Raw genomic sequence first — 22327 nt, 5'->3', positions numbered from 1 at the left:
TTGAGATTTTAAATCTTTTCTGATATGAATTTCAATGTCTACATTTTTCTTACTATGGTAAAAAATTTTCACCTATCTTAATAAATATCAAATTCAAGATGTTATACCATATTTAAATCTCTATTAAGTTAAATAACCTAGATTTAATGGATATTAATGTATAACATAAAACCTGTTCTCCCCACAGTTTTCTCCAACTCACCTAATGTCAACTTCCTCATTCTATTTGCTCAGGACAAAAATTTAGGTCTACAGTGATGTGACTCATAATACCTTTCTAATCCGAAATATGACCACTTACCTTGCTCACTCCCCCCAGCCACACTAGCATCATTGCTGTCTCTTGAATATGATATTCCCATGGTAGCTTCCATGGCAGGTACTTTGCTTGTTTCTCCCTTTACCTGGAAAGCGTGTCCTCTAGATAGTCATGTGGCTTATCCCCTCATCTCCTTGGAGACTTCAGTATGCAAACTCCCTTGGCTCAGCACTCTCCATTTCCCCTCCCTGCTTTACTTTTTCCCATGGCACCTACCACCATCTAACATATACTTTACTTTACTCATATATTTTAATTTTTGTCTCCCCCTGTCTGATAGGTAGAATCTAAAGATATACCCTCAAGATTCCTGTCCCCTAGGTATTCAAATAAACACTAATCTTAGCACAGCTGTGAAGGGACAATGTCATTAAAGTTGCTAATCAGCTAATCTTAAAACAGGGTAATCATCCTGGACTATCTGGGCGGGACAAATGTAATCCTTTGAGCTTTTAAAAGCAGAAGAGTAAAGCGGAGGAGAAATGGCGGAAGGGGGACGTTGGAGAGATTCGAAGTGTAAGAAAGACTCAGTGTGCCCTGACTGGTTTGAAGATGAAGGAGGCAATGTGATGGAGAAAGCAGATATTCTGATGGAGGTGAGAGAGGCTCTCAGATGACAGCTACTGGAGGGGTAGAACAACAGCCCTGTTGTGAAAAGATGAAGCATACCCGTTGATTTCAGCCTTGTGAAACTCAGAGCAGACAAATAGCCGAGCTATGCTGTGCCTGGAAGTCTGACCTACAAATAATTAATGGATGTTGTATCACGTCACTAAATTTGCTAAGGCAGCAATAGAAAACCAATACACCCTATTGGAATCTAGGCCTTATGAGGGCAGGGATCCTGTCTCTTTTTTTCCCCTGTGCTGTGCTCCAGAACCCAGAATAGCACCCAACAATAAAAGACAATAAACACTCATTGAATGGAAGAATGTATCCAGTATACACATTTTTCCCATGAAATCTATATTTTACAAGATCTTATGAAATTTTTACCCCAAAATATTGACTAAAAATATTTAAAATGTAAAAGATGAATTGATTTGAAAACTGTCTATTCAGTAGTTTGCATCTTTGCAAGTTAGCAGCGGCTACCACTTCCATGGAGCCAACACGAGAAGCAGTCAAATACCGCTTCTAAAGCCATGGTTTTCAAACTGCATGTTGTAACATATTAGTGGGTTATAAAATCAATTTATGGGGTTGAGGAAGGGAGGAAGAGAGGGAGGAATGAAGGAAGGAAGCAGGAAGAAAGGAAGGAAGGAAATAAAACCAAAAAATCAGAACTTTAATTTTAGCGTGGGGTGTATGAGTGTATGTGTATGTGTGTGGGCTTGTTGTGTACATGTTGGATCACAATGTAAGATGTATTTCTTACTTAGGTACCATCAAGATAATTTGAAAACCACAACCCTAAAAGTTGTCATGCTCTGTCCTATGGACCAGGGTGCAATTTAGGGCCTGGTCAGAGGTGAGATGAAGACAAAAGAATGGGGAATGTGTCTGTTAGAAAGGGCTGATCAAAAAAGGACCACACTACCCTAAGTCTATGTTAAATTTACAAGAAAAGAAGAGAGCTTGTGATTGAATAATTCACAAATTGCACCACCTTATGGTGAGAAAATGAACTTTTCTCCTCTTGTGTTCTTCCTTTGCCTTGGACCTGGAGTAGCACCCCTGGACACCATTCAGACCCACCAACTCAGAGTCACCAAGTCTTGGTGTAAAATCAGGCAGCATCTGGAAGGGGATGACTTGAGGCTTCAATCAACAAAGCACCCTAATATGCTATTTCTTTTCTCCCTTAGAGGGAGAGGATGAAAAACCTAACACTTACCTCTCTTCTGAGATTAGCCAGTTATTAGTGTCACATAAATTTAGCTGGAAAGGAAGTTAGAAATGTCCTTGGCACAAGGAATCAAAGAATAAATGTTGTTTAGAGGAACTTGAAATTGAATCTAGATCAACATCCTCACTTTTTTTGCAGATGAGGAAGCTGAACTAGAGGCTTATGCTATGCCCATTATTATAACAATGTTACTCGACGTATATTTACCAGTGATTCCAATGTTTATTGTTAGTGGGCTGCATATGGATAACAAAAGAATAATGCAGTTGTCTACTACATTTCCCCACTCAAGGGCATACTCCTGGTGGGCAGGCATCATGCTATGTATATCTTTGTGCTCTAGTTAGTAACTACTGTGGTTGGGGAAATTAAATAAGATAATACCTGCGATGCACTTAGCAGAGTGCCCAGCACACTTTAAGAGCTAAGTAAATGCTTTCATATTTGATTTTGTTGCTTTGATTATAATATGAGCATTCTTATTATAGAATATTTATGCACAGGAAATTTTTTAACATTTGTTGATTTTCATTGCATTATACAACAAAATAAAATCATATTTTATGCCCTTAAAATCCATTTATGTTTGAAGGGACATTAAAAAACTTCAGAGTTCTTATCTGCTTAAGGCACTTTAGGTAAATGAGTAAAGATGAAAGAATTCCAATTAGTTAAAAATTACTCAGAAAATGTCTTCTTAAGCATATGAGGATTCATGATTCATAAAGATAATATTTCTAATGAAAATATAAAAATCTTATATCAAGTTTAGTTCATTTTTCCTTAGGTAAGAACCAAACATCTGAGCTGCATGACCATAGGAGTGGGGAGTCCATACCAATGGCCAAGGGCTGTAAATCCTAAAATCAGAATGTGACTTCTTTTAGGAGATATTCCACAGAGAAAGAGTATCAAAACATTAAAAGAAATGAATCACAGTCTGTTTTTTCTGAGGATTCTAACAATGTTATCAGTTTTTTTTCACAATTCTTACAAGCTCTACAGCACCTTTCCCCCCTGCTACTTTTCTATTATATAATCAGCATATAATTATGTGCTTTTTCACACTGGAAAGACTATTCTTTTATTAATGACTCTTTGAAAAGTTCTTTATTATTTATCTTTGAAAGTGAGTTTGAAATCAAAAGGCTTTCATGGCTTTTCCTTTTTTTCTTTTTAACTTAGGAGTTCTTTAAAGTAATACAGGAGATGGTTACAGATGTCACACGCAGTCATTAGTTTCCAGCTTTAAGGTGAGAAGTAGGGTTCAGGAAACAATGTAGCACCCTCCTTTCTCTGCAGACTAAATGTTTGGGGTTTTGAAGAGCATGTATGCAAATATTGCTGTTCTAACAAAGGCTGTCTATTCTTTGCCTTTTCCCCTTGTTAGGACAAATAGAAAATGGGTCATGACAATAAGCTTCCTGAATTTAGTACAAAGACAGAAGGAGGATATAATTAGCATTTATGGGAAGTACAATGTAAGTTCCAAATTAGTCTTAAATGAGAAATTCACCCAGCCCCTGATCTGTAGTCAATTCTGGAAAGTACCATACATCTCTGCTGAGGCCAAGCAAACCTCATTGATGTTTCTGGCTGACTGCTTTTTTTCTAACATTAAATTTACCAGAGCACTCCAGATTGGATACGGGCAGTTATGAAGGAGGATGTACATTACTGCAAATTTTAATCATTGCTCGAGCCATTTTGCTTGCAGTGATAATCCCATAAGACCAACATATCTTGCGTAAGGAACCCAAAGGACTTTTTGCTGAGAGCAGCTCTTCAGGTACTTTTATAGCCTATTCCTGCTTAACTTCTAGACTTTCCCATTTGTGGCTAGGACCTGCCAAATCAGGGCTTCAGTGGCTTCTTGGCTCACCACAGCCATGGCTACCTTATTCAAGATCGGCAAGTAGATAATAATACCAGTGATTAAAATAATGATCAGATTTCTTTACAATAATATTGCCACTGTTTATGTAGGGCAGAACCTACCTCTATCCAACACTTCCACTGTGGGCAAAGTAATGTGCCAGAACTATTTCAAGAATTTGTCTCATCTCCAATACTTTTTGGACTATTTCAAAGGAGATGGCAGAACACTAATAACATGATGACCTTGACAACTTTGCTTTGGGGGCCTCAGGGAAATTCACCTAATTGTTTTGGGAGCCAAACTAATATTCGTAATTGAACATCATTTTGCCCAGCCATTTGAAATGCCATGATGTTCCTTTAGTTGAAAATGTCCAAGTAGCTTCATTTTCACCAGCAATCTTTTTACTCGTGAAGGGAAAAGTAACAATAATTTACTTTGATTGTACTCAAGAAGCTCCTTCTCTCAAGCCCTCTTATCTTCTCTTATATATAATGATTTTTCCTTTTTAAATGAGAATCATAGACTCTCAGGGTTGGAAAGAATTTTTAAGATAATTTAATACAAACACCCACTATTGCATGAATCCTCTCTACAGTATCTTCAATGAGGTCTTCCATTAACAGCTGTTCTCCAGGGCAAAGGAGATGAAGGAAAAATAGAAAGGGCAATCCACTATATATAAGTTATATGAATTTATAAATAAAACAGACTAGAGGATCTAGATGTGGTCTTCCCTACTCACAAGTTCTCAGTCTTTCATCCATCTTGTTTAATTACATTATGAAGAATTTGTGAAGCAGAGACTCAATTTTACATTTGAACTATTGAGAATATGGCCCAACAGGGAGTGAAGCAACACTTCTAAAACAATTTATTATGAGAATTTAGATCACATGCTCCCGACCTTTTCATTTCAATGATCCAAAAAGCTAAAAATATTTTTAAAGGTCTACTTTATATGAACAGAATTATAGGAAACTTTCATCACTATTACTTAAGAATAAATTAAATGATCTAGTATAAACTACAGGTTAAGAGATTAGGTTCTGGAATGAAAATATACGGTTTGATCCCTAACTTCCCATTAATTAGCTATATGACCTTGGGAAGTCACTTAACATTTTAAAGCTTTGGTTTACTCAGCTGTAAAAGGAGATAATAATATTACCTCTTTCACTGGGCTATTAAGAGGATTAAATGAGCTAATTCACATGAAGCACATTGTTCAGTATATGGCATATGTTTTAAGTATCTAATAAGTGTTAGCTTCCTCATACCCACTGATGTAATAAAAACATAGAATTTAGATGTAGAGAACTCACTATTTAAAAAAAAAAAAATTGTTTCAGAATCTTAACTCTCCAGGCATTTGCATGAGTGCTATTTTAGACTAAGGATTAATAGTGTTAGGAAAAAAATTTTCATGCTATAAATAGATTATAAGGAAATTTTACATTGCCAGAATGGTTTTAACAAATCAATATGTATTATATCATGTGCTAACTGAATAATACAATTATTCTAATTAACTGATCATGCACTCCACAGATTCTGGAAAAGAGTGTCAGCCTTTAACTGACGAGTTTAGAGTCATGAATCATTTGACAAAATATAAAGTTATTATTTATTAGAAACTTGGTTACTTCTCTGTATGTCTGAATAGTCAATGCACTAAAGATATTACTCAACATTATATATCTGATGGGATTTTAAAATAATCCTCTTGAATATGGCCACACAAGGTTTAAAAAAAAAAAACTGCTATTGTTAATCAATACTGTAAATTACAGTCTCTAGTTTTATGTTACGTTTTATTATATAAAAACATCCCCTTTTTATAAAACATTCTGTTCTAGCCCCCAGTTATCCAGTTCTAAACAGTAGTCAGCTTTCCCCATAGGGCAAAAAGCAAAATAAGACAAAACTTTCATTTGCTGATTCCACAAAGAATTTAAATTCTGCCAGTCCAGAATATCCATGGAGGTAATTAGAAAATGAAAGAATAAAGCTATTTTTCACTTCTCTCCTATCCTGCAGAAATCAGTCATTGCAAGCTGAAATACCTCACTGTCTGAAAAGCATTCCTTTTATATTGACCCTGAGATTTGAAAACTCCTCTCGATAACTCATTACAATGATTACAAACTTAACCATTAGAAAACTATTTATTGATCCAGAAATCAGGGAGGTCAAAATAATTACTCTCATAAAAATGAAAGAATATTAACTGGGAAATGTTTATTGAGTCATATATAAATTCTCTTTTTTTCAGAATTTATTCAGATTACTATCCATCAGAAGAATGAGGGATTGGGGTCACCTTCCCAGCATTTAACACGCATCCTTGGGGTGGGGGTGTTCACATTTTTGTCAGTATCTCATGAAGGAACAAAGAGTATTTAATTATTAGGTAATATGACAGTTGATGGCAATCTACAGAAGATGTTATTCTGGGTGAAATAAAAATGTTATTCTGGGTGAAATAAAAATGTGCTATGAAAAAATGAAGCAGGGAGAAAATGGGAAAAAAAACGTACTATGGAAAACTATTACCTCTCATCCTACAACCACCACTTAAAGATGTCACTGCACATGCTCCGTGCTCTATTATTTGAGAGACTTTGCTTTCACAGGTTGGCTGTCCACTTACCCTAGTTGTTTTCACTTTATTCCCAGAGGAACAGCTCCATCCTTTCCGATCTGGAAGAACTTTACATTCCTCTCCCTCAAGACATGGTTGCATATGGCACCACCATTTCTGTTCCACTATTGAAGCTACAGGAGATAGAAAAATCAATTTAATATTTTCTATTTGGGCTTGTTAATTCTTTGGGTGCACATTTAAAGAGGAACAAAAGCCACATATTTTTCCCACCACTGGGCTGATTGGGTTTTGAAGGATGCTTTTTTTTTTTTTTTTTTTTTGGTCCAAAGGGAATAAATCTTTCTAGATTTTTTGACTAAAAATATTTTTAAAATTTTTATTTTACTGTGGTAAGAATACTTAAAATTTTAAGACAGTAGATCTCATGTTAAGTGTATAATACAGTATTGTTAATGTTAGGCACATTTTTAAAGGATATTTCATGCAAACATATAGGCTTCATGGACATTAACATATTGGAAAGAAACTACGTGGATACATGCAAGTGTTGATTTACATAAATATATAAGAAAGTGAGTCCATGACCAGAGTCAATATTTTAGAATCAATGTAATATTTCCCACAAGTAGGCTAAAATCAGGAAGGCATTCAAATTAACACAATGTTTTTTTACTGTGGGCAGTAACTATTATCACAAGGAATACACCATGAAAATATGTGCACTTAACACATTATTATTTATGATAACATCAATTATATAGACCCACATAAATATTTATATCCTATTGTAATTAGGTGAATCCTCCAAGAAAGAAATTAATATTTTGATAAATCTCTATAAAAATATTTCATGTGAATTCTATCCACAGCTAAACATTCACTCATCTGTGCGGTGTTTATTTTTTCATTGTTAAGAACCAGCCATGTGTTTAGGTACCCACACTATTTAATCATCTATTTTCATTTTTCCTTTGCCAAATAATTTATACACACACACACACACACACACACACACACTCGCCCTCCACTGGCAAATCAATATTTCATGGTATCAAAGTAAGAGGCACATGGACTTATTGGAACCTCATTATAATGCCTTTTGCTACAAAACCGCATAAGATCTTAGACCATCTTCCAATAGATTTTAGATTTCAAAATGCTCTTCAAGTGGCCTTGTACCAACCACATGGTTGACGGTGCAGTCCCCCAGGATTAACCCCAGTCATCGGCATCACAGTGGGATTCCAGTTCTAAGCAGTCCTCGTCTACCTTATCACAAAGAGCAATGGAAGAAGCCTCACCGTCCACGCAAGATGGCGCAGCTCGTGTGGTACCCGCCACCTGCCCAGGGAAGCAGGAGCACTTGACTGTTTGTGACCGTTCTTCTATCTTGTTCTTATTACAGCATCTGTGGAGTGCCACCACCTCGCAAGTGCCCGTTTTAACATGGTGAGCTGCACAAACAAAAACAAAAGTTGAGATAACATTGAGAAAGCTTTGGATACTCCCACCCCCTCTTTTTAATTAGAAGCACATTAAATACAGCTCTCTAAAGGATCCACCATGCATGAAACTAGAAATACAATGATGCTGACTCCATAATGCAGATTTGATCTCTTTGCTAAATGTGGTAGGACCATTTCTGTCAGTAAATGCCTGGTGAAGCAGGAACAATTAGTGACTAGATTAGAATGAGCTGTTAGAGCAGTCTGAAATATAGAGGCAATGTGTGGTATCATCAAAAACATATTTATTTGCATATGACTTTTTTTTACACCTTTTTGTTCAACATGTTGATCAAAGTAAGGGAACCCCCTGGACAAGGTGCCCTGTACTAGGGCTTAGACAAACCTTATTCTCAAAGTAGGTGGGTTGATAAAGGTTATATTCTTCATCTAGGGGTGAGTGTAAGGGCCAGGAAGGGAAATTCTTTTCAGAAATCAGGGAGGCAGAGGGTGGGAACCCACTTCCTCGGGATTCTTCTGCCCAATTTCCCTGGAAATGAACTCATTGGGGGATTTTTGAAATTGCTGCCATTTTCCTGAACGTTCCATCCAGTCTCAGGGATGGCTGCGGCGTGAAGCCAACAGTATTTCCCGCACCTCCTGGGGGCGCTGGCCCCACACCTCGGCCAAGGCAAGGGCTCCAGGAGCTCCCTTGCCCCCCACCTTGCACCCTGGTTCTAAGTTTACAAAGTGTTTTCCTCGTTCCTTAAGTCCTCTTCCCTGCCTCTGACATTCCCTCCCTCCCTCCCACCCGCAGGGCTGAGATCAGAGGGTGGTGATGGTAAAGGGACCCAACAATGACGTGATCCTCCTGTCTCAGGTCAGGGGAGAGAGCTCGGTGGCCTTCCCTCGCCCTCATGTCTACATTTGCAATCTGAAGCACTTTAAGTTATGTGGGGTTTTTTGGGTTTTTTTTTTTTTTGGTTTGCCTGTTCCTGTAACTTATTCTCCAACTACTGCTTCCAACTGAAATAAGACTATTAAATGCCTGTTCAGGAGGGAAAAAAAAAAAAAAATCATTCCTTTCAATTTTGCCTGAGGGAACAACTGCCACCAAATGACAACCACCACAGCCAGAACTTGGATGGATTTATATCTAGCCTGGAAAAACCCAGTCCACGAAGCTGTGAGGCTCCATTACCCATTTTCTTAACCTCACAGTAAGGCTACTGAACTGTTTGGGTGATTGAAAGTTTTGGACCTCACTTATCACATTAGGATAGGGTTCGAGTTTGCCTTCATTGTTTTTTTTACCCAGCATTTCTTCTTCAAAGTATTAACGCTACTGTGAAATGATAAAGCAAAATTTCCATCTGCAAAAAATAAAACCAGCTTAAAATCAAACATTTGTTGAAATGTTATGCTTTCAGAAATTTAAGAACATGTGATTGATATAAAAACAGATTTAAATAGAAAAGTAGGACATATGAAGTTGTTTAATGTTATAAACATACTGAGGTAATTTTGTAAATGAGAGGAGTACATCATACATTCATATCAATCTTCCCCTCAGAGATGAGGAACCACCAGGCAGTAACTCAGGTTAGATTGCTTGGATTTTTCTTCTAAGAGAGACCAAATCGCATGGATTGTCCACCTCATCCCCCATGTGAAACCAAGAAACTCAGGTGTAACATACAGCTTTGACACATAATCCTCAAAAGAATGTTAAGAAGCAGATACCATTTCCAATGTCACAAAGATTTTTCTGTCATGGTAGATACAAATGGGGATTTCTCCATGTGTGATTCAAACACAAGGCTATCAAACAAAAGCTAAAAACTTGAAAGCCGGATTTCTGTTCCTCGTGCTCTAGAAAATATTTTCTTAGCTAAGGATGATTCAGTTTGTTTTAATTTATTGAATGCTTTATGTAATATTATACGAGTCAAAATACTGCTTTCTACACTGAACCTCACTTAGCACATTTTAATTGAGTCGATACCACATATCAGGCATGGTTCTGAGTAATGGGGATGCAAAAATATATAAGATGGACATAGACCTGCCCTCAAAGAGCTCATATTCCTGTGGAGAAAACAAATAATAATTAGGTACTAATGGTTAAGTAAGACAATATTAGATTTTCTAGCTCCTTGAAAGAAATGCAGTAGGGTAATGTGATGGAGAGTAATCCAGCAGGGAGGGAAGGCAGATTTCCGTGAGTCTCAGGGAAAACCTCTCCGAGGAGGTAACCTGAATAATCGCCTGAATGTTGAGAAGGAAGCCTCCATGATGAAGAGCTAAGAAAGGAGGAACTTTCCAAAGAGAAGGAGCAGCAAATGACAAGGTTCTGAAATGGGGAAACGTGTGGTGTGTTCCCAGGACAGCAAGATGGCCAGTGTGGCTGTACTGTGGCTGAACAACTGAGAGGCTGAGGACAATGTGTCAGAAACATAGGAAGATGGTGTTGGGGCGGGGGTGCCATGATAAAGAGATTGGATTTTATTCTCGTTGCAAGGGAAAGCCTTTGGGTGGAAATGCTGTCATCTCATTAATGCTTTAGAAGTTTGCTCAAGCTGCTCTTTAGAGAATGGACTGAAGAAAGCAAGAGTGAAAGCAGGGAGACCAGTCATGAAGGGGTTGCAGGAGTTCAGGAGGGGAAGGATGGGACACAGACTAGACTAAGGGTTGGGAAGAAGTACCAGATGAGGGATATTTCAGAGTAGAGTTGGTTTGACTTGCTAATGAATTGAGTATGAGCTGTGAGGGGAAGAGGAATTAAGGATTACTCCTAAGCTTGTCCTGAGGAATTAGAATTTGGTGGTTCTGGAAGCTAGAGGAGGCCTGGGAAAGGGGAGTTTGGCAAAAGTTGGGTTGGGTCGGAATTACTGTAGTTCTGTTTTGTCTGTGTTAAGTCTGAGATTCTTATAATACACAGGAGTAGAGATGTAAATCAGGCAGCAACATTTATTAAATGGAGCTTAGGGAAGAGATCTAGACTGCAGATACACACTGAAGAGATCTAGGTTGATAGCTGATATTTAAAGCCATAGACTGGACTAAATTACCATGGAAAGGCTACCGCTACCGATAGAGAAGTAGGGAAAGAATAGTCCAGAACCTAAATCTGGAAGAGGGGAGACAGTAGAAAAAACTGATCAGGAGCAGAACATGAGGTAAGAGAAGAAGAACATGAGATAAAGGCATGGAAAACCAAAGAATAAAATGATTCAAGAAAGAGGGATTGGTCAGTTATGTCAAATGTTGCTGAAAGGTTTAACAAATGAAGCGAAATAATTGTCTACTAAAAAAATAATATGATGCAGCAGTTAAAACAGAGCCTCCAAAACCAGAGTAGCTAGGTTCAAATCTAAGCTTCTTCAAACAGCACTGTAACCTTGGGCACATCATCAAATATCTCTGATTAGTATTTTTTCATATCTAAAAGAGGGATATTAATAGCACCATCTTCATATGGTTGATCTGGGGATTAAATGAGTTAATATGTATAAAGTATTTAGAACACTCCCTGCCTCATAGCAGGTACTCTGTGTTAGCTATTATTAGCACTTGATCTAGATAAAAATCATTTTAATGGCATGATGAAGATAAAAGCATGATTATAGTAAGTTTATTAGAGAATGAGATGCAAAACTGCAGGTAATTATAAAAATTTCTTTCAAGGATTTTTTCTGTGAAGGGAAGAAGGAGATAAAGTAATAGTTGGAATGAAGCAAAGGGTCAAGAAAATTTTTTTAATGGATGCCATAAAAGCATGCTTGCTTGCTGGAAAAATCTGAGAAAAAGAAAATGACAATATAGGAGAGAAAATGGATAATTAAAAAAAGAATGTTCTTGAAGGGAAATAAGGAATTGAGACTGAGGGCACCTGGGGGGTTGGCATTAGATTCATGTGGGGACATTTAATCCTAAGAGTGAAGGTGAGATATGTGAATACAGAGTCAGGTAGGTGTGAGCGGATTAGGTGGTGAGAAGATGAAGTTTCATATCTGATTTCATCTCATTTTGCTATGAAATATGAGAGATGTTTGAGAAGAAAAAATGAATATGAAATATATATGTCAAAGAGGAAGAATAAATTTACTGGGAAAGAGTAGTAGGACTGCCCGGCAGGGAGTTGGCTGATGCACCCAGTAAACTGTAGAGGACACAGTGGAATGAATGAAGGGGTGGGATTACACAACAAAATGGAAATAAACGTCTGTGTGATGATAGATAATTTGGGATGCTTGGAGCTCTGATAGCAATTTAGGGAAACAGAGATGTAAGTCATGATGAGATGTGTCCTGCAAGTCTTTGAGTGGAAGCCAGTTTAGAGACAAGAGATTATTAGGGTTTCTTCAGAGAGTGATGCTAGTAGGCAGAGGACCGAGCTGAGACAGCTTCAGGAAGAGCTGGATGGTGGCTGGGCTCTCTTTTCCACAGAACTGCAGCGGCCAGGAGCACACAGCAAGGTTCCACTAGTCTCTATCCTGAGAAAAGAGGCAGGCACCATTTCAGCATCATCCACCAGGGCCATTTTATCATCTTTGTTACAAGGAAATTTTTATCATATGTTGGAAAGGAATTGACAGGTGAAAAATTTGCACCTGGTTTTCCCTTCCCAATGCTAATGTCAAAATTCATTTCTACTTTTCCTGACAAGAAAAACTGTCCTTCTCCACCCCGTTAATTAAATCTAGATGTGGTGATGTGACTTGCTTTGGCCAATGAAATGAAAGCTAAACTTACGAGCAAAAGCAAAGGATATCAGTCTGTGTGGACATTTTAATAGCTAGTGTCATTCACCAGATTTCTCCCACCAGCAAGAGCAACCAATTACATTCTTGATAGTGGAGACTATATCAGCCTGAGTCCCCAAGTAAAGAGACATGAAACAGAGTCCCTGCCAACCATATGGACATATGAGTGAGAAATAAACCTTAAAGTGTTATAAGCCTCTAAAATTTGGTGGTTGTTTGTTACTGTCACAAAACTTAGCCTACCCTGACTACACAGTAGTACTTTCCATTGTTTCCTAGGTTGTGCAGTAGGATATATATTGTCAAATGTGTTAGTTGAAGGATAAGTCAGTGAAACATGATATCTCAAAACCTGGATCATTCTAGCTTATTGAGTCAATGCAGAACGAACAGAAACAAGAAAATGTTGTTCAGATATTTATATAATTCAAAGGGTTGTAAAGAGTCATTTTACAATTGGATAATTATGTTGGCTAAGTTCAGTATGTCAGAGCTCTGGTGAAGAAAGTGTGCTTATTTCTTCTTTGAGAAGAAAGGAGGTAAAATGATGCCCATATGGTATAATGAAGAGAAGGATAAGGTAGGAGCTGCACTGGCAAGAAGAGAGGCATGTCCTCCCTCTGCAGAGAATATGGGACTAAATGTTAAGGAATTAATAATAAAGGTGATGCAGAAGAGCAAGCCTCACAGACCCAAGGCCTTTCTGCCCTGACCTTTCTCTTCATTGCCTGTGAATAAAATGCACAGACACACAGGTTGAGTTTCCTTGTGAGAAATAGGATTTTGTGAAAAATCTCTATCAGACTTTGTCCTTCTTATTAAAATTGAAGTTGTAAAGCTTTCTGGGGGGGAATGAGAAGGGGATGATTAACCTTGTTAAAATAGAATAGATGATAGGTAGGTAGGTAGGTGGATATGGGTGGATGGAAGGATGGATAATCTTTCACTCAAAGAGTTTTAAGGCATGGGTAGGGAGAATATTGACTGTTCAATATTTTTATATATGCCAGTATATATGGTAAGTAAAATGAGCTATCTCAAAATAGGGACATGAATCTTCTAGCAAAATTTAGTTCACCTAAGCATGGCATACATATACACACACATAGTTTTCTTATTTGTCTGCTATATATCTTAACTTATGTCAAATTCTTGTAGACAAAGGCTAATTTTTCATGTAAACTGCTAGTATGTGGCATGTGTTTAATAAATGGTAAACAAGCAATTTAAGAAGGTAAAACTAATTCCTGTGGTTTTCCTTTAAAAGGCTAATGAGACTGTAAAAAATTCAAGCAGTTACTAGAATTCTCTACACAGAGTCAGACAGAGCTCATGACAAAGTAATCTAATCAAATATTAGGGCTTTCCAAATTAACAAAATAGACTTCACAGACAATCATCGTCATACTAAAATGATGCAAGACCCCCTGGAGAAGATTTAAATGAAAAAAGAACAAACAATTTTCTTCATGTCACAATCCCCAAGTCACAAAAGATAAAACAAAACAACAAAAAGCCCCACACCTTTCTGCTATTTTCTCCTCCCTGAATGCGATGCATTAATACAAAATGTTGCCTCCTACATTTTTGTGAAATGACACTAGAGGCACATAGGTTTAATTCTTATGAAAACAGGATTACCAAGTCTTGCCCAGCTCTAATTGTTGCCTTCCAAGGTTATTACCTTCATATATCATTTCAACAATAGGATACGGCCCTACTGGATCCCCAGAAACATGGCCTTAAGAGACTGCCTCTTAAATAATATCTTAAGATTCCTAAATGTTTTTGCAAAGCTATTATGACTGGAATACTCTGGAATGAAGTCTTATAAGGCATTTTAGCAAAATCTTTGTTTCTAACTATTTTTTACCTTCTCCATAGGAAAAAAAAATCTGAATAGCATTTGGTTTATATGTGTGCATAAATTTTTAAAAATTATATATATACACATACTTATATAGACACATTTAATTATATATAATTATATACACATATATGTTTATATATATGTTAATATGGTCACATTTTAACCATTACCTGTGAACCAACTATATACATAAATATGAAAAATGGGTTCACAGAATAGTATTTAGGCAAATCATTTACCTTGAGTAGTGGTTGCTGGCCTTTGGTCAATAAGAGCACAAAGCTATGCATATCACATTCTAAATGTAAGAATAATCCATTCACTCTGGAAACAATTTAAGGAATAGTGGTATTTGCTAAGTAACATCCATAGAATATTCACTGTATGCTATGCCCTATTCCATTTTATCATCACAACAACCATTAAAGAGGAAACTATAATTATCCCCAATTTACAGATGAAGAAACTGAGCCAGAGAAATGGTAAGTAACTTGCCCAAAGTAAAATAGTAATAGACAAAACCAGAGGTGAGAATTCAGGCAGTTTGCTTTCAGAAACCATGATCTTCAGCACTATCATATAACACCTTTTCTACAAAGCTCCGCGCACATGCAGTAGACTATAGTTCCAGATGATGTGAAGGAAAGCAAGAAGTGTATCACTGTTCCTACATGTGATGCTTGGTAGCCTAGAAAGGACATAGGCTCTGGAACTGAAATATCTCAGTGCAAGTCTACCCTAACCTATACTGTACTTGAGTAAATGCTTAAGCCCATTCACCTTTCAAAGAACTTGTTTGTTCATCTCTAAGATAGCTCCATAAAGTCCTTATAAAGACCAAATGAGGTACCCGAGCAGCTGCCGCCAATTCCGGGTCCAGCGCCGCTTGCCGCCGACGCCCGCCCGCCCGACGTGCACTCCCGATTCCTTTCGGTTTTATGTCCAATATGGCAACTCTCAAGGATCAGCTGATTCAGAATCTTCTTAAGGAAGAACATGCCCCCCAGAATAAGATTACAGTGGTTGGTGTTGGTGCTGTTGGCATGGCCTGTGCCATCAGTGTCTTAATGAAGGACTTGGCAGATGAAATTGCTCTTGTTGATGTCATAGAAGACAAACTGAAGGGAGAGATGATGGATCTCCAACATGGCAGCCTTTTCCTTAAAACACCAAAAATCGTCTCTAGCAAAGACGATAATGTGACAGCAAACTCCAGGCTGGTTATTGTCACAGCTGGAGCACGTCAGCAAGAGGGAGAAAGCCGTCTTAATTTGGTCCAGCGTAATGTGAACATCTTTAAATTCATCATTCCTAATATTGTAAAATACAGCCCAAACTGCAAGTTGCTTGTTGTTTCCAATCCAGTGGCTATCTTGACGTATGTGGCTTGGAAGATAAGCGGCTTTCCCAAAAACCGTGTTATTGGAAGCGGTTGCAATTTGGATTCAGCCCGGTTCCGTTACCTCATGGGGGAAAGGCTGGGAGTTCACCCATTAAGCTGTCATGGATGGATCCTTGGGGAGCATGGAGACTCTAGTGTGCCTGTATGGAGTGGAGTGAATGTTGCTGGTGTCTCCCTGAAGAATCTGCACCCCGAATTAGGCACTGATGCAGATAAGGAACAGTGGAAAGCAGTTCACAAACAGGTGGTTGACAGTGCTTATGAGGTGATCAAACTGAAAGGCTACACATCCTGGGCCATTGGACTATCTGTGGCAGATCTGGCAGAAAGTATAATGAAGAACCTTAGGCGGGTGCATCCGATTTCCACCATGATTAAGGGTTTCTATGGAATAAAAGAGGATGTCTTCCTTAGTGTTCCTTGCATTTTGGGACAGAATGGAATCTCAGATGTTGTGAAAGTGACTCTGACTCCTGAGGAACAGGCCTGTTTGAAGAAGAGTGCAGATACACTTTGGGGGATCCAGAAAGAGCTGCAGTTTTAAAGTCTAATATCATACCACTTCACTGTCTAGGCTACAAAACGATTTTAGTTGGAGGTTGTGCATATTGTCCTTTATATCTGATCTGTGACTAAAGCAGTAATGTTAAGACAACCTAGGAAAAACATCAATTTCCTAACATTAGCAATAGGAATGGTTCATAAAACCCTGCAGCTGTATCCTGATGCTGCATGGCACTTATCTTGTGTGGTCCTAAATTGGTTCGTGTAAAATAGTTCTACTTCCTCAAGAGGTACCACTGACAATGTTGCAGATGCTGCAGTTGCCCTTCAAACCAGATGTGTATTTAACTCTGTTATATAACTTCTGGTTCCTTTAGCCAAGATGCCTAGTCCAACTTTTTTTTCTCCAGTTATATAACTTCTGGTTCCTTTAGCCAAGATGCCTAGTCCAACTTTTTTTTCTCCAATTAATCACATTCTGGGATTGATTATAAATCCAGTATTGCATGTCTTGTGCATAACAAGACATTGTTATGTCTTGTTCTAAAGAATCTTATGTACTATATGTATCAGAATAGTATACATTGCCATGTAATGTAAAAAGGAAAAATCAACATAAATAATGCAGCCAACTATGTTATACCAACTAAAACAATAAATAAACCTTGAACAGTGAAAAAAAAAAAAAAAGACCAAATGAGATAATGTATGTGAAACTGTTTTTAAATTGTATAGCATTACTTAAATGTTATTTTAATTTTAACTATTAATGTAATTAATGAATAGCAAAATGATACAACATATAAATTTAAAAGATATAGCTGTTAGAGAAAGATCTATATTCTATAAAAGTTCTAATTTAATATTTTAAAAAATCTATGTGTATATATATATATGTATATATATGTATACACACATAATTGTGTTGACATGAGATGCATGTAAAAAAAATTAATCTGACACAAGCTACAGAAGAGAGTAAATTTAGCGTCAAGTTGTGAATTTGTTCCTACTTGGTTTCCTCTCCATTAGATTTCAGTTCTTATTTGTATTCTGATTTGTCTCATTGACTCTGAAATTTTGTTTGTCTCCATACACTCCTATTTAATAGTTTTACCCAGCTTGACTAGCTCCCCAGAGAGTCTGCATTACACCTTCTAAGCAGAAATAAAACATCACCTACATGCACCAATAGGCATCTGAAGTGCAAGCTAGTTAGTGGATTTAGGTTGCTGTAAATCACTTTGAATGGAAAAAATGTGCTGAAACAAAAACTTTCTGAGACAGCTAATTTCTCACTTTAATTCATTAGACTGAAAAAATAGGACACATTTTTAGACTTTCATGCTGAAGCAATCTAATTAAAAGAAATGGTCATTTAAAAAGTTCAATGAAATTTCAAAAGTTCACATAATTATGAAGTCAGGATGATTGGGGAGGAAATAAGCAAATGTCAATGACATTTTCACAGAGCTTGTTTTCTAAAACTGCTCTAGTTTCATATGGAAAAAATAAAATTATTGGGGAAAAACAGATTGCCACAAAGGATAATAATCCTAATAACAGTACGGTCTCCGTTAACAAAAGCAAACTCTCAACCAGAGGATGTCCCACAGTCTATTTTAAGAGAAAGAGGCAGAACAGAAGAAGATTCATTCTTGGGGGTATTTTAGATTCACTGCCCCTCAGCTCAATCATGAACATCTTCTATATCCACGTTTTAAATGAGAAGTGATGTTGAGGAAGGCAAACCTCAAAGAATATTGGTCTCTTTATAAACTGTCCAACAACTTCTGCTGGTAAGGTCTGCTCTGAAAAAGAGGAACTGGACCAATCAAATCCATTTCTCTAGAAATTTGAACTAAAAGTCACAGAATTGCCCCAGGGAAACGGGCACTTGAGTCCAAAGGTCATTTGGCATCAGGAGTCAGGTAACCTGTGGAGAGCTTTGTGCGAGCCTCACGGTGTTGAGAGATGGGGACACATAGGAGTGGGAAACAAGCACAGGTGCAAAGGTAAGAGATAAAGAAGTAGGTAGTTCCACCACCTGCCTTGGTGTCTGCCTTTCCTGAGGTCTTCCTGAACTTTTTCCTCAATTCCTGAAATATTTTATAGAATAGGTTTCAGTGAGCCCCTTTTTTCCTGACGTAATTTGATGATATCTCTGTTCTTTGAAACAAAAATAATATACTGACTAGGATATTTCCTTTTTTTAGATAAAGTTAAAATTAACAAAAGCTAATTATCAATCAGAAATATTGTACAGCACAGGGAACTATATTCAATATCCTGGAATAAACCATAATGGAAAAGAATATGAAAAAGAACATATATATATATGTGTACGTATATATATATATATGTGTGTGTGTGTGTATTTATATATATATACACATCTGAGTCACTTTGCTGTATGCCAGAAACTCACACAACACTATAAATCAACTAGACTTCAATTTTAAAAAAAGAAGTATTTTCGGGCTTCCCTGGTGGTGCAGTGGTTGAGAATCCGCCTGCCAATGCAGGGGACACGGGTTTGAGCCCTGGTCTGGGAGGAGCCCACATGCCGCGGAGCAACTGGGCCCGTGAGCCACAACTACTGAGCCTGCACGTCTGGAGCCTGTGCTCCACAACAAGAGAGGCTGCGATAGTGAGAGGCCCGCGCATCGCGATGAAGAGTGGCCCCCCGCTCGCCGCAACTAGAGAAAGCCCTCGCACAGAAACGAAGACCCAACACAGTCAAAAATAAATAAATAAATAAATAAATTTATTTTTTAAAAAAAGTATTTTCTACCCCCACTTTTAAGAGCAAAAGACAAGTTTCCACCTTCAAAGTAGGATCCAGGAAATTCACCATTCAACAGTCTCCCTTTGTATATTTACCTCATAGTGAAAATTGACATTTCAAAAGATAACCAACTCCAATTACTACGAGGAGAAAATGATCCATAATATTCTTTTAAATGTTTCTAAAGGCAAACGTTTAAAAGTAGATTTCCTGCTTAATCCCAAATTATACCCCCAAAATGTGAAGAATCAGAACATCCCCAATTCCTAAACACTATGAGAGTCACACTGTTCTTTTATGACGAATAATATTCCTGTAAGTGCGGCTAGGAAGGAGGGCAGGCAGCCCAAGCGCTTCTTCAGGAAAATGATAGAGTGAGTAGCAAGCGCAGTGAAAAGAAAGATGGGATTTTGCCCCTGAAGAGTGAAACGTTGAGTAAGTCCCCGAGTCTCTATCCTCATCTGCAAAATGAGGAAATCAGACTAGTTTTAGAGATAATTTAAAGGTTCCTTCCATTTCTAAAGTGTTATGAGTTTATGAAATGATTAAGTTTCATTACAATGGGTACAATATATGAGACCTATCAGAAAATGAAAGTTGAAGTAAAATGTATTTTTTTAATTGCTTCAAACTGACAAATTAACCTCACTAAGTCATTGAACTTAATGAGAAACTGAGAAGAGAGTTTATGAAATTTATATTTTGGATTTATTTCTTACCTGTATGAAGCCACAAATCTTAACTACACAGTGTAATAGTCACTATAAAGTCAACCTGTATCCTCACGTTGCTTTATGTACAAAATAGTTTGATTACTGTTGATTCCATGAGAGCAATCAAGTCCAAAAGGTAATATGTAACATGGTGGTTTGGGTGAGGAGTCTGAAGTCAGATGGTCCAGGTTCAAGTCCCACCTTTAAAAGAGAGTATCTACCTATTCACCAAGCCTCCTTTTTCTTTCCTCCTGGGCACACAACTAGACTACATTTTCCAGTCTCCCTTGCATGTAACACATGGAAGAGGGGCAGAAATGAGTTATACTTCTTCAAGACCAGGCCTACAAAAGACCTCCCACTCTATCAGCCATTCTCTTTCTTCCCCTTTCAGATAGATGTCAGTGCCAAAGGTGATCCTGAAGAGTCACCATCAGCCTGGGCCCCTGAATGACTGTGTAGAGGAGAGATCTACCTCCTGATACTAACTGGATTCACATGCACGAAGAATAAACTTAGGCTATGTTAAACCAATAAGATTGAGTGTTATACCTGTTACAATAGCCAGTATTAATTAATATGCAATAATATTCCTAGTAATGGACCTAGGAAGGAGTTGGGTACAATCCAAGTGCTTCATGAGAAAAATTACACAGAGAATAAAAAAGCAGTACTATAGTCTGAATGTTTGTGTCCTCCCAAAATTCATATGTTGAAAACCTAATACCCAAGGTGATAGTATTAAGAGGTAGGAACTTTGGGACCTTTGGAAGGTGATTAGATTTGGTGCTATTATAAAAGAGAGCCCTGAGAGCTAACTTACCCTTTCTGCAATGTGAGGATACAACATGAAGTCTGAAACCCGGAAGGGGGCCCTCACTCTACTGTGCTGGGACCCTGATCTCAGACTTCCACCCTCCAGGACTGTGAGAAATAAACTTCTGTTGTTTATAGGCCACCCACTCTTCGGTATTTTGTTATAGCAGCCCACGTGGCCTAAGACACGCAGAAGATAAAAGATGTGATTTGAAAAAATTAAGCCTCAGCTCCTCATCTGTAAAATGGGAATTGCATTATCATCTACCATAAAGGGTTATAATGAGGATCAACTGAGTCAACATTCATAACGATATATGATAAAGGGTAAATGTTAGCTATAATTGTTATGGAGGCCTTAAATCCTTGAATCTATTTATATACAATGTGAATATCTAAAAGAGAATCAATTGATTTTTAGAGACTTCAAGTCTAATAAAGTCCTACTTTGCCATTTTACAAAAAAGAAATTGATGGTTAGAAAACATAATCCTAATTCAAGATCATAGATTAGTACTCAGCTCTCAATTTTAGTTCAATGTCACTTCCGTTACCAACTCCCCACAACTCTTTGCTCACCAAATTCCTCTCATTTTGCCTCTTTTACACCTTAATTTCTCTCCCTCCTCTACGACCTCACTTCTACCGTCCTAGCCTAGGTATCCTTAGCATCTTTTCCTTGAATAATCATGAGGGTCCCTATTTGCTAGATCGTTCCCTTACACACATAAACACACACATTCTACCATAGTAGGTCTTTCTAAAATAAAGCCTAGGGTATAAAAGTATCCTTGGCTCGCTGTTTTTCATAGGATAAATTCAAAACTCTTGGGCATAGCACACGTATCCTTACATCAGGCCAACTCTGATTTCTCCAGCCTCACTTCCCTGGGCACTCCTGCTGCAACCTATGCTGAAGTTATATAAACTATTTTTAGAATTTTATTATTTCATTGCTCAGCACCTTCCACTCTTTCTTGAGTGCTGGCCCCACTTTTTACTCCACGTGAACACCTATCCCATCTTTAAAGTTCAGAACACTGTAACACCTACTCAATGAAGATTTAATCAACCCTTCAGGTAGACTGGACTGCTCTGTCCTCTAACATTTTCTTACTTATTTTGCCACACTTGTGACAGTTTTCTATATTTACTTTTTATATCTCTCCTTCCCTCTACTAAATTGTGAGGCCCAAACTCATGATTATTCATCTCCGAATCCCCAGCTTGAGGCACAGTTTGAGATCCATAATAGAAAAATCAATATGCTTGATGAATAAATGAATACATAAATGGTTTACTACAAGAGTTCTCAAGAGAGAAAAAACAGTAAATTTAATCATTTTTTCAAGTCTAGGCTTAGATGAA

General features: G+C 37.6%; 2 protein-coding genes across 3 annotated transcripts in view; one reads left to right on the top strand and one right to left on the bottom strand.

Moving 5' to 3' along the window:
• Positions 1-22327, bottom strand: part of TAFA2 (TAFA chemokine like family member 2) — a 127290-nt gene that overhangs the window by 17769 nt on the left and 87194 nt on the right. Inside the window, exons 2-3 of the mRNA XM_061206647.1 lie at positions 7957-8109; positions 6701-6825 (exon numbers count right to left, since the gene is read on the bottom strand). Coding sequence (XP_061062630.1) covers positions 6701-6825; positions 7957-8109 — 278 coding nt within the window. The remainder of the gene's footprint in view (positions 1-6700; positions 6826-7956; positions 8110-22327) is intronic.
• Positions 15589-17049, top strand: LOC133100648 (L-lactate dehydrogenase A chain-like). 2 transcript variants are annotated; one of them, XM_061204991.1, is made up of 2 exons: positions 15589-16370; positions 16640-17049. In XM_061204991.1, the coding sequence occupies exons 1-2, from the start codon at positions 15675-15677 to the stop codon at positions 16772-16774; spliced, it is 831 nt and encodes a 276-aa protein (XP_061060974.1). In that variant the 5' UTR covers positions 15589-15674; the 3' UTR covers positions 16775-17049. The 2 variants fall into 2 exon arrangements, with proteins under 2 accessions (XP_061060974.1, XP_061060973.1); XM_061204990.1 differs by having other exon boundaries at positions 15589-17049.

The sequence above is a fragment of the Eubalaena glacialis genome, chromosome 11, assembly GCF_028564815.1.
Source record: "Eubalaena glacialis isolate mEubGla1 chromosome 11, mEubGla1.1.hap2.+ XY, whole genome shotgun sequence".
NCBI classification, from domain to species: Eukaryota; Metazoa; Chordata; class Mammalia; order Artiodactyla; family Balaenidae; genus Eubalaena; species Eubalaena glacialis.
Note: the sequence above shows the minus strand (reverse complement) of the source record. Positions and strands in the feature narration are given on the sequence as shown.

Bases quoted from the DNA above. Each gene is read 5' to 3' on its own strand.
- LOC133100648 (XM_061204990.1), top strand. From the start codon at position 15,675: ATGTCCAATATGGCAACTCTCAAGGATCAGCTGATTCAGAATCTTCTT.